General features: G+C 36.5%; 1 protein-coding gene across 1 annotated transcript in view; it reads right to left on the reverse strand.

Annotated features, from left to right (window-relative positions):
- Positions 1-4,305: 4,305 nt before the first annotated feature.
- The window catches only part of LOC109219482 (nuclear pore complex protein NUP107-like), a gene marked incomplete at its 3' end in the record, with an annotated part of 21,576 nt that continues 14,129 nt past the window's right edge, over positions 4,306-11,752 (reverse strand). The window contains 4 exon segments of the mRNA XM_019383942.1: positions 4,306-4,404; positions 4,615-4,782; positions 4,850-4,942; positions 5,476-5,634. Of these exon segments, the coding sequence (XP_019239487.1) occupies positions 4,306-4,404; positions 4,615-4,782; positions 4,850-4,942; positions 5,476-5,634 (519 nt within the window).

Consider the following 11,752-nt stretch of genomic DNA (forward strand, 5'->3'; position numbering starts at 1 on the left):
GAATTAGCTATAGTTAATCAAAATAATTCCCACTCACCCTAAAAGGAAGGATGATAGTAGAAGAAATTAACAAAAGAAAGACACCATTAGACTAATGTATCGTAGGCCCTAATTTTGCAATGAAAATTACTTCCATATAAACAGGTTGTATTCATACTCATTTTCCAACTTTTGCTCTCTGTGAGAATGTAAATGTTTTAATTAAAAAAAAAACCACTTAAGTGACAAGTTTAGAAGGGAAGGACATCAATTTCTAAAATGACCAACAAAAGCTTTCACCCAGCTAGACATTATGCATCCAATAGCATGCATGGTAGAAAATCTATTACTAATTAGTTGACAACAACCTAAAGTTCCCGCCAAAATTAACAAAGGAAGATTCAGCACGAACTCATTGACTATAACACGTTGAGATTATATGGAAGATAACAGGGGGCATTTCTCGAGTTCTTTTCCAAGTTCCATCACACAAGAAAGCAAGGAAAACCCTTACACTGACCATGCACACACTCAGCAAGCGTGCAAGGGGAACATAAGGACGAGAAGAGGGGAGAAAGTCAGACGCAAAGCATGCATAGGCAACGACAAACACCACGTTTAGCTGACCAATATATCATAGCTTGGGGCTTTTACAGTAAGTTGTCACCAGACTTCCTGACCTAAAGTCTATATATGAACACCAGAAGTTTAAGATCACCTGCACTCTTATGCTTCTTAGTTAGTTGTTACCAGGCGCATCCCTTCAGAATTAGTAAGGAGCAAACTAAGGCCAAATTCATAATGAGTCAACCTATACTTTTGCAATAATCAATTGTTTATTTTATTGGTCAACTTTCCTTCACATCCCACTTCACCTGTGTAAGTTCATCCAATTTTTGAATAATTGGCCCCAAAGTACGAAGAAGATGGAAGTTTACTAGTACTAAACAAAAGCCTGCCGATGCAAACAGATATTTTAACAAGGGAGAAAATGTCGTCCACAACAGCATAGTAAAGTTAAGGCATCTACAAGCTACAACACCCAGACACAAAAGGTTGAACTGCAACCCACTAAGAATTAGTGTCTGAAGATTAAGTCTATATGCTTATGGCTTTTTGGCTATTAGGTGTACTCTTCAGGATGTCAGAGATGAAAATAGCTTGGTAGATTTAATTGACTCACTACAGAGATAGGAACTTTACAGAAAGGAATCCTTTCTTTTGTTTTTGTGTAGGAGGGTTCTGACTATGTAAATATACAAGCACCGTTGTAGAGCTAGATTTTTTTCTATCAATAAGAATCCATTACTTACCTGTTCAAAAACAAAAGGAAAAAAGAATTTGCCACCGACAAAAGTCAAATACCAAAGTACCAAACACATAAAGGATCATAATACTTTTTTTATAACCATGGTCTCGGCCAGCAGCCAGCTTGCGCGCACCTCGGCTAATTCCAACGGGTAAAGGGTCATAATACTTAATAGCACACTTTTTAGTACCTAAACCACACGATGGGCATTTTATGCCATAACTCATAAGCATGCCCATCAAATGAAAACTACAAATTCCCTATCGAAAGAATAAAATAAATGGATCACCAAAAATCCAAATAGGAAATAAAGAGGAAATAAAGAGAAATAAAAGTCAGCATTACATGGGTTTTACCTGCTATTTAGCCTTAACTCCATCATATGCACAAAGAGATCGATACAACGATGACGAGCTAACTCAGAAGCATAAATCCCAACCAACTCTTCATGTTGCTTATTAAAAAGAAACATAGTATACCTGCAATTGCAGTTCAGACTTCAGAAGCCAACAACACAACCCTATAAAATAACAGACACGGGATATTGGACGATAACATTTGAAGATATGAAAATAGTGGATTATTACTTTGATCAATCATGGGAATGAAGCAGAAAAACTTGATACCATAAAAAACGAAAATCGACAGATGAAGACATTAATTCTCCTTAGAAACTTGAGACGAAATGCAAATCCCAATNAAAAACCGATTGGTCCTCTGTTGACAAGAACTGAGAATTTGACAGCGGAAATACAAAATTTTATCCATCTCAGCCATCTATCACCAAAGCCCATTTTCTTAAGAATAGGGCAATAGATCTCATTTTGATCAAGTAATCTATACTATATTAAAAGCACGATGCCCCTTAGCGAAATATCGTTCGCCTTTTTTACCCCTTTAAAATAGAGTTTACACTGAACAAAATAGTCATTTGATTATCTTCCTAATATATAGGAATAACATTTAATTATTTTCCTTATATTTAAGAATAGTCATTTAATTATTCTCCTAATATTTAAAACTTTAATTTTTCTAACTCCTTATTATGATTTAGTTATAAGAAAATTGAAATGAAAAAACTATGCATAACTTACGTCTCTAATTTGTAATAAAAAAATATCCTCCTTTATTTAGGAGTTAATAGTTTTTTGGCGAATAACTATTTTCTAAATATATGATTTAGGTAAGAGCTCCTAATATTAGGAAATTTAAATTATAAATCTCTTGCTCAATATATAAAATGTTAAAATTAACTAAGATTTTAAGGACAATTTTATAAAGGTATGTAATTGTAGATTTTGTGTTTGCAAAGGTGAAGAAGTGTTTGATTAAAGGGTAATGGACACACCTCTCTATGCCGAGACAATCAAGCATATTTTTTTAGTAAAAATTCTTTCTCTGTTATCCTTTTTATTATTACTAAAATAATTTAATCTTGTAGAGTTAATTGATTTAATTTCATGACAAGATATAAATCTATAATAATCTAAGTAGGAAACTATAACTAATTCGTTGACACGCCTTTGATTTTATTATTGTTAGTTAAATATTTTATAGCCGATCATAAATTTAAAACCACTTAACTCAATACAATTAAATTAAATTATCTTAGTAAAAGGAGAAATAAAATAAAATAACAATTTGTGAAAATTGTGTTTGATTCTCTAGGTATCCAATAGTATGTCAATTACCCTTTAATTAAATATATCTTCTATAAAATTTATGTACCGAAATATAAAAACACATTCTAATAAATACTAATTATCATTCACTATTATGATATTCTTTAACTCAATACCAAATGTTAGAAATACTTTCAAAATGATATTTAACAATTGCATTTTAGATATACATAATTAAATGATGTTATTATAATTTTTCAAAGTTTAATACTTTTTGATATATGGGGAACACGCGCAAAGCGCGTGGCATAAAACTAGTAAATTTAAAGAATTTGGAAGAAAAAACACATATTTACAACTGTATAGGCATACAACTTTACATTCATAATTTCTCTGTCAATTTTTCTTTTTTTGAAATTTATTTCAGAGTGAATAAAAAATTGAAAAACAAAGCAATATTGTTATTTGAAGAATTAAATTAATATTGAAAAGAAAAAGTCAAGGGCAGGCGCAATTAGAATACCGGATAACCGGTGAATATGCCTCCCCAAGGTGTTAGGGTCTAGTTTCCCTTGACCAAGCCTCCCAATTTTAACGTTTTTAGCCACCCATGGACTATGTGCCAGTTTCTTAGGGGCGTATAGATCTATCCCCTTTTCATGCATATATCTAGAATAGATGCAGCTACCATAATTAGAGAATATTTTTTTGGTAAGGTAAATAACTTTATTAACAGTTGATGAAATCGCGTATAACAAAAAGAGAACCTACACCAAAATATGGTTCTCCATAAAAGACCAATTCCTCTATAGAAATAGGGACCTCCTAAGTAAAAAGAAACTAAAAGACTACTTTGAAATTTTACAAAATCTTATTCCACCCCTTCAAATGCTCTCCTATCTCTCTCTTTCCAAATAACTCACATGATTGCAAAGGGAGCAACAGCCCATGCCCTTAGACTTCTCTCCCCCCCTCCTGTGAGGCCAACTTTGTAATGCCTCCTTCACTGTACACGACATCACCAATTGCATCCCAAACAAATTAAGGACCACCCTCCACAATCGATTAGCCACTTGATAATGCAATAGAGGATGACATTTTCGCTCGACATCACAAATTATAATTAGAGAATATATCAAAGAAATTGAATGATCCAACGTTCATATTGAAGGTCCTTTTTCCCAATCTCAATGTCCCCTTCTAGGAGAAGCTTTAACATATGACAGATATGACCAGAATCTGTATAATATGCAAGACTAGCAAAGATTCTAGGAGAGAAACAATCAACATGCAGCAATATTTTCAATCCAAAGGCTACCATGCATTTAGTATCATGCAGATTAAAGAACGGAAAGTACTGCATTACGGAATGGACAAATAACAGGAATGTTATACCTCCCAATCCGTACATGTTGGAAGAATGCGTTTCAGGTTACTGCACTGGGTTGCATATACTGCTGCTTCATATTTTCCGCCATCTTGATCTGCAATTTTCTTCAATGTAGAGAAGAAAACAAGTTTCATCAGATCAAATGCAACACAACCACACCAGCACATCCATAGACGGAGAACATGCGCTCTCTAACATAATCATGACGCAAAAGGCATAACAGAGACTCTTGCATAATAAATATATTATTTTTGGACGAGAAGAAAGCTAGATACTGAACAGGAAAACTTCATTACTTTAACCCTATTTCCTACCTCTGAAGCACAATAGCAAGCCCATTTCCAGAGACGCCATTGATGACCGATTCCACTTTCCAGCTCAATGGCTTGTAAGGTTCTGTTCTTACCATTTCTTACCAGGGCTTCAATGGATGGGAACTGATCAAACCCTCCAAATGGAGATAGTGTTGCAGCTCTCCATGACTGTCAAGTCAATGTTTTTATCAGAATAAAGGATACGGTGTCAAACTTCCCTAAAAGATTGGCATACCTGTCCAGCAGACCGGCAGAGGCTGCATGCTTCATCCATTCTCCCTGCCCTTAACAGAGTCCAGACATCCTCCAGAAGAGATTCATCTTGTTTCTATGGGTACAAGATGTTTTTCAATGCAAAAAGAGCATCACATGCCATCAGTTAATGAGATATCTAGGCACCATGAGAAACCCACCAATATGAACTCCTTCTAATGTTGGCTACAAAGATCATGGTTTTTCCATTTCATGTTCTCCACCCTCCCCCCACGTCCCCATTCTACGTAATTAACCAATAAAGAAAACAGGGAAACCAGAGACACTTAATAAACTATGCACAAATCGAAAAGGACTACCAAGAATGAACTAAATGAAGATAAGCATAATGCAGTTGAAAGAAGACATGAGATACCCAAGAGAAAGAAGCTGAAGCATAGTGGTTTCTGCAATATGTAAATGTATGCCTACAGTGATATGATTAAAGGAAGAGAGCCGGTCTTGTAATAATCCTGACATCTAGAGATAGCTTTTCTGTCAATAACGAAAAATTTAACAAATTTTCACCATCCGAAAAATCATCCAGGAGGAGATAGACATGGAGACACATACGCAAATAATTAAGTCAATTTCTTTGCAAGAGCATACTTTGTCATCAGGCAATTGCTGAGCATGTTCACGCGTAGGAGCATCAAAGTCCAAGTGATTAATTGTCTTTGGATTTGAAACACCTTTCTTCAGGAACCGTTGAGTGTGATGCCAAATTCCGGAGCTAGGGAGATAGGTGCCAACATGAGAGCCACGCACCTGCAAAGGTAAATAATCATAATTAGAAACAATCACCATTACAAGATTTCATGAAAAGGGAAGAGTAAAAATATGTTAACTGTGCAATTAGACATGGTATTGAAGTTATGAGCAGTCTTCCCATTAAAATTTTGGTGTTTATGCTAGATAATTAAACAAACAAATAAACCATCAAACTCATCTGTAGCACACACTATGATTCCAGCAGTGCAAACAGGTGAAAAAAGTAACCTCCCTTAGTTCCAAAAGAGAATGTAGCAAGAGAAAGAAAAAAAGAGATTTTGAAACTTTTGTAGCAATTACAGATAACCCAAAAGACGAATCTAATTAGAAAATCCGATGTACAATCAAGGATCTTATCCCAAAAGAATCTAGGAACAAAAGCCTCTTTATCCGGACTGTCATATACTTTTTCCTCCTTTTTTATTTCATGCATCCCTTAGACTGTCTTACGATACCTTTCTGAAATGCTCTCCTGACCCAATGAACAAATCAAAAAATCAGTAAACTCAACTAGGAAAATTTGAACTAAGTGCTTGGCATTCCCTTGCCTCAAGCTAAATCATTTCAAAAATATATAGAAGTGGATGGTTATGTACGTCTACCATCTAGGAAAAAGATATTGTGCAAAACAGTACAGCTTAACAACATTGGTTTTCCACCTAGAAAATTTTAATTTCTCCATGTTATACTTTAAAACCAGACTTCTCTACACGTGCAATGTCCATCCAAGAAGCATGGATTGCCCTACATAGAGGTCAAAAGAAGCTAAACCCTCATATCATTTCCACACAATCATCCTTATTCCCTGAGTAACTTTGCCCAAAATCACAAGATCTTAGGCAATTCTCCAGACAATGTACAGCAAACTCAGCTTGCTGAAGCTTAGTTAATAACTGAATCTTGTTAACCAGCGTTTGCCTCAATTTAAAATTTCAGAAAGGTAAGCTATTTCCATGATTTAAACAATTTAACACTTTCTTTTATAAGGCCAAACAAGTCGTGACTGATACAACCATGTTTCCTCTTGTTATCATACAGTAGATCAGCCTGTCTCCAGCTCTATTCCCATACACCGACTGGAGAAGCTTTTCTAGTGTTTGACATTGTTTTTACCCAGGCATAATTCTGCAAAGAAATTGGAACAGGAGATCCAGGAGGAGGAGAAAGAAGAGGATATCTGGGAAACTTCCCAGTTAAGCAGCATAATTTTTGTTTTAATTACCTTTTGAGATGATGATCAACCCCTGCTATGCTGGCTAATGCATACGTTCAGGGAAGAAAATGGAAACCAAAGACCAACAAAATTTAAACTTGAAAACTGGCCATGTCAATTCAATTTCGGAAACTGCAACATAGAGCACAAAAATTTCCTTCCAGCTAATTGGTTGTCTCTCCAACCAAGCCATACTTCACTTGTTAATGTTGAATGCAATGCCTACACTATGTGAAAAACTGAAAATTATACTTTTCTTTGTCCGCAAGCATAAATAACAACAGTTGGTCAGTCACATACTACTCTTGGCAGAACTACAGTTCGTGGAATCGCGAGGGAAGAAAAGAACCTACTATAGAAGAATAGGAATTCCAACAGATAACCCAATGATTAAAGGCGCTCTAAGGCCAGGTGCAACTCAGCTTGGTGATTCGCCTTACCTAGCTGGCGGTATGATACTGACACCAAACCTCGGAGGAGTGCGCCTCACCGCCTAAAGTCTACCTTAAAGAGGGTGGTAACAACAAAAACAAACCTAGTGTATTCCCATAGATGGGGTCTGGGGAGGGTAGAGTGTACGCAGACCTTACCCCTATCTTATAAAAATAGAGAGGTTGTCTCCGATTGACCCTCGGCTCAAGGAACAGTGGAGATAAAGCAACAAGTAGCAAACAATAGTAACAAAAATATATTAAGTTAACGGGCACAAATGACACAGCATATAATAGTAAAGAACCATGAATAAGATAATACAAAAATAATCGTAGTACTAGTGTTGATCCTAAAAGACACACACTACTATCTGCCAAACTACAACCCTAATCCTCGACCTTCACACCTTTCTATCGTGGGTTATATCCTCGGTAAGCTGGAGCAATAACATGTTCTGCCTAATACCTCTCCCCAATACTTCTTAGGCATGCCCCTACCCTTCCTCAGATCCGCAAAGGACAACCTCTCACACCTCCTGGCAGAGCATGATGCTCCTCTTCACATGCCCGAACCATCTCAGTATCGACTCCCGCAAATTGTCCTCCATCATGCCACTCCTACCTTGTCCCTAATAACCTAACGAGGGTGGTACACATAATAAATATAAACTATATACAAATAGTTAAGGAACGTCATAAATGAAAATGTAAAATGAATGGTCATATAAAATAAGATTCTTTTTTTTTATCAGGTAATTTAGAATTTCATTCAATCAGCATCCGAAGGATGCATTTAAGTATATAAAAAGTTATATAGCTCCTGCACGTTGCATCCACCCCTATCTATGAACTTAAGGAGCTGATATAAGATATTCAAATGCTTCGTGCACCGGGCAGCCCCTTTATGTTTCACTAAATCCAGATGAATGGACACAACTTTTATAAAGTCGATTTCAAATAATTGGAGAATGACGTATAGTTGACTAATTGCATTTTTTCCAATTCTTTTGCCTATATAATTGTTATTTGTGTTTTCTAAATACCCATTTTTTCTTTGTGTTACACATTACTTTCATTGTTTCTTCATGTGTGTGTTCCTTCATTAAACCTTGTGCTTTAGTTGCACTTAGCAGTTGTACTTGCCCAACAGATCTTGGTCCTTTTCACACTTTTTACCCTTTTTAACACCAAAAGAACCACAATGATGCTGATAAAAGCACAATCAGTGTGTACAAATAGAGAAAAATCAATGCAGCCTCCCTACTGTAATCATGAAGACAATACCAACCATCTTCCTTAGTCGATGTACCTTAGTACAGTTATGTTTACTCCCCACATATTCCTTGGTCAGCGCGACAAACCTTAGACCATTTACCTTTACTCCCACACATAAGCTTCTTTAATGGTTTCCTCAGTGAAGTCTTCTCACCATAATTCAACCATAATGCAGGTTTACAAACAAAGAGACCTCGGATTGACTCAATTAAAGCTTTACTAAAAAATATTCACCAGATTAGGTACATATTTGAACAAGTACAAGACCTAACAGACTCAGCTTGGACAAGCAGAAGGACCGAGGACAAAGAAGTATAATTTTGTTGACTAGTTTTACTACGAGCAGGAGGCGTATTGTGCGTGTACCTCCATATCAATGAGTATTAATTTTTTAAATACACACAATAATATTAAACTATGTGATTGAATTAATAAAACAAAATATTAAAAAAGAATATTGAATTATTGACTATATTTAGCCAACTTTAAAGGAAAGAACTTGTTCATACTCTGATGCCTTATGACTTTGATATATTTTGGTGCATTTATTATAGAAGCATAGACATAGTAGAATAACTAAAATATTAAGCTTGGTATTCACTAAAACTAATTGGCCTATAATCTTTGAGTTCAATAGCAACCTTTCTTTTTGGGAAAATTGAGCAATGAAAGAGGCACTTGCATGACCTCTCCATTTGAGAGTTTTGATGAAAAAAATTCAAAGCAACCATCATGTCATTCTTAATAATTAGTCATGCCTTCTGTAAAAAGGCCATAGTGAACCATCATGCCGCGGAGCCTTCTCGGGAGCACATGCTTTGAGATGGTGGAGAATACCTCTTGTTCTTCAGATAAGCTTTCCAACCAGGTTCTCTGTTACCTTCAGAAAATACTTGCTAAATTATACAAACCTAGTTGTTAGGTCTCCATTATTCAGACTTCAATATATAATTTTTGATTAATAATCCAGAATTTCCCTTTTGATCAGCTCTTATCTTCAATGATCTCAGATTTCACCTTCAGCCCTATCTATGCAATTGTTGTTCTTTTATGAGAAACTAGCAATTCTTGGAAATACTTGGTATTTCTATCCCCTTCTTTCAACCATATAGCATCTGGACTTTTGTCTCACGTGACACCTCTCTGCTTTTGCTATCTGATCTTGAGTCAAAAACTCAAAAGCCAAGCATTCGTTTTTTCACCAAAGACTGAACTCTTGCCCTTATGTATTCTGCTTCAAAGACCATAAGTTCCTTCCAGAATCTTGCTTCTTCTTAAACTCTATCTTGCCATAAACTTCTTTTTTCCAGACATGTTTATAATTTTCTTCAGCATTACTTAACTTGAGTAATAATCCGGCCTCCCATGTTATGTTATAAGTTCGCCACCACTCTGCAATATTTTCCAGTAAAATCTTCTACATTGCAACCACATATATTTGAATTTTGAAGTAGGAAGAATTCACCTTCCCAGTCCCATTTCCAGAACAAATGGCTTATGATACCGAGAAACTTCTAGGGAGTGCAACCTGATTCACAGCTTCTGAGCATCAGTTTCCATTCAGTGAGAAAGTGAGGAATCTATCTATTCCGGGGATTGCTGTGATAGAAATTTCTCGCCCTGGACCAAGTTGGTAGGCCCCTTGCAAAGGTTAGATCAATGATATCATCTAAGGTGGAATAATCTCACGAAATCCTCATTGCTCTAAGGGAGCCTCCAAACACAAATTTGTGCCTTCAACTCTCTCATATCATGACATAACCGTTAATATCATCGCTATCACCAGCAGATTTTACTCAGGACATGCTCACACTGTGTGCCCAAATTCATAGGACCGACATTCGTCCACTCCTTTCTCGCGCTGTTGTTGTGAGGGCAACGTATGACCCTAAGAAGCTACACATCTCTCATCACCATGACAGGACCGTCCAAAGAATGCAATGAAAGTAGGAGTTCCATCCCCCAAATTATAGAACTCTCATAAGGAATCAATTCTATTATCTGCACCAACTAAGTGCCCGGCCTTCCTGAATTGCCAAAAGGCTGTATAAGCTCTTACCCGACACTGCCGGATATTCCACTAGTTTGTCTAGATAATTTTGAGCAGTCCAGTCTTTACAATTTTTGTTTCTTGGAAGGCCAAAACACACCAATCTTCCATTACGTAACTAGAACTTAAAGTATCTCTCTTTTTATTGGTCATTTAACCCCACATATTCCAATTAAGGATTTTGAGCTTCATACAGAAAAGCATCTTTGAGATGCTTTACCCTATCCTTCTTAACCACCTATCATAGTTTTAACCCACATTTCAAATATTTTTATTTCAGTTTCTCCTTACCGACTCTTTTTTCCAGAATTGACATTCTGCTGTTAAGGAGTCTCATTCTTTCTTCCATTCGCAGGAATGTCAAACTAATGCATAGATCAAGGCCTGCAACATTGATCCCGAAAGGCTTATGCAAGAGTTTGCCATTAACATTTTGGATCCACCCTTGAGGTGTCTAGTAGAATCTGCAGGTTCTGGCCAAATATCGCTGACCGACCCGTTCTATACCTGGAAACCATTAGAGCATTGTTGAGCAGGGAGATGCAGAAATCAGAATCCGAATCCACTCACATGCATGAGCACTCGTGACAATTGGTATTGTTGAAGCCAAGATTTTTGTGGACCATCGATGAGCCAGCTTCATCATCAGATCGGAATCATTGACCTGTTGGTTCTAGTTGTGGCTTGGTGTATCGAGAGATGGAGGCACACGGTCTTTGCTCGGTGTGTTAAGAAGTACGATGGATCGCGGTATCAAGAGAGCTGCATTAAAAACTTTAGCTAATGCGACAGTAGAAAGCCCATAACTTTCCAGTTTTGGGCTGCTTCTTTTTTCCACCAAGGAAATAATGGGCCACATTTTATTATTGTCCCCATCTTTTGCGGGCCTTTACTGTAGAAATTTACTCTTCTGAGGCTGGCCCAATCATTGTGAGAGCTGCAAAGTATTTTTGCACAAGTGAAACTGCCCTTAAGATTTGAAGTTTTAAAAAAAAGCCACATCGTCCACACCCACGTGCTGACTACAGGAAAGGGACATAATTGATTTCATCTATGTTGGCTCGATGGAAACAGTAAGCAACAGTTCTCTCTTTCTAATTATCCCTGCACTCCTTTGACATCAATTTCCAGGTGATTTAAAAGCGA

This window comes from Nicotiana attenuata, unplaced genomic scaffold (assembly GCF_001879085.1).
Source record: "Nicotiana attenuata strain UT unplaced genomic scaffold, NIATTr2, whole genome shotgun sequence".
Taxonomy (NCBI): Eukaryota; Viridiplantae; Streptophyta; class Magnoliopsida; order Solanales; family Solanaceae; genus Nicotiana; species Nicotiana attenuata.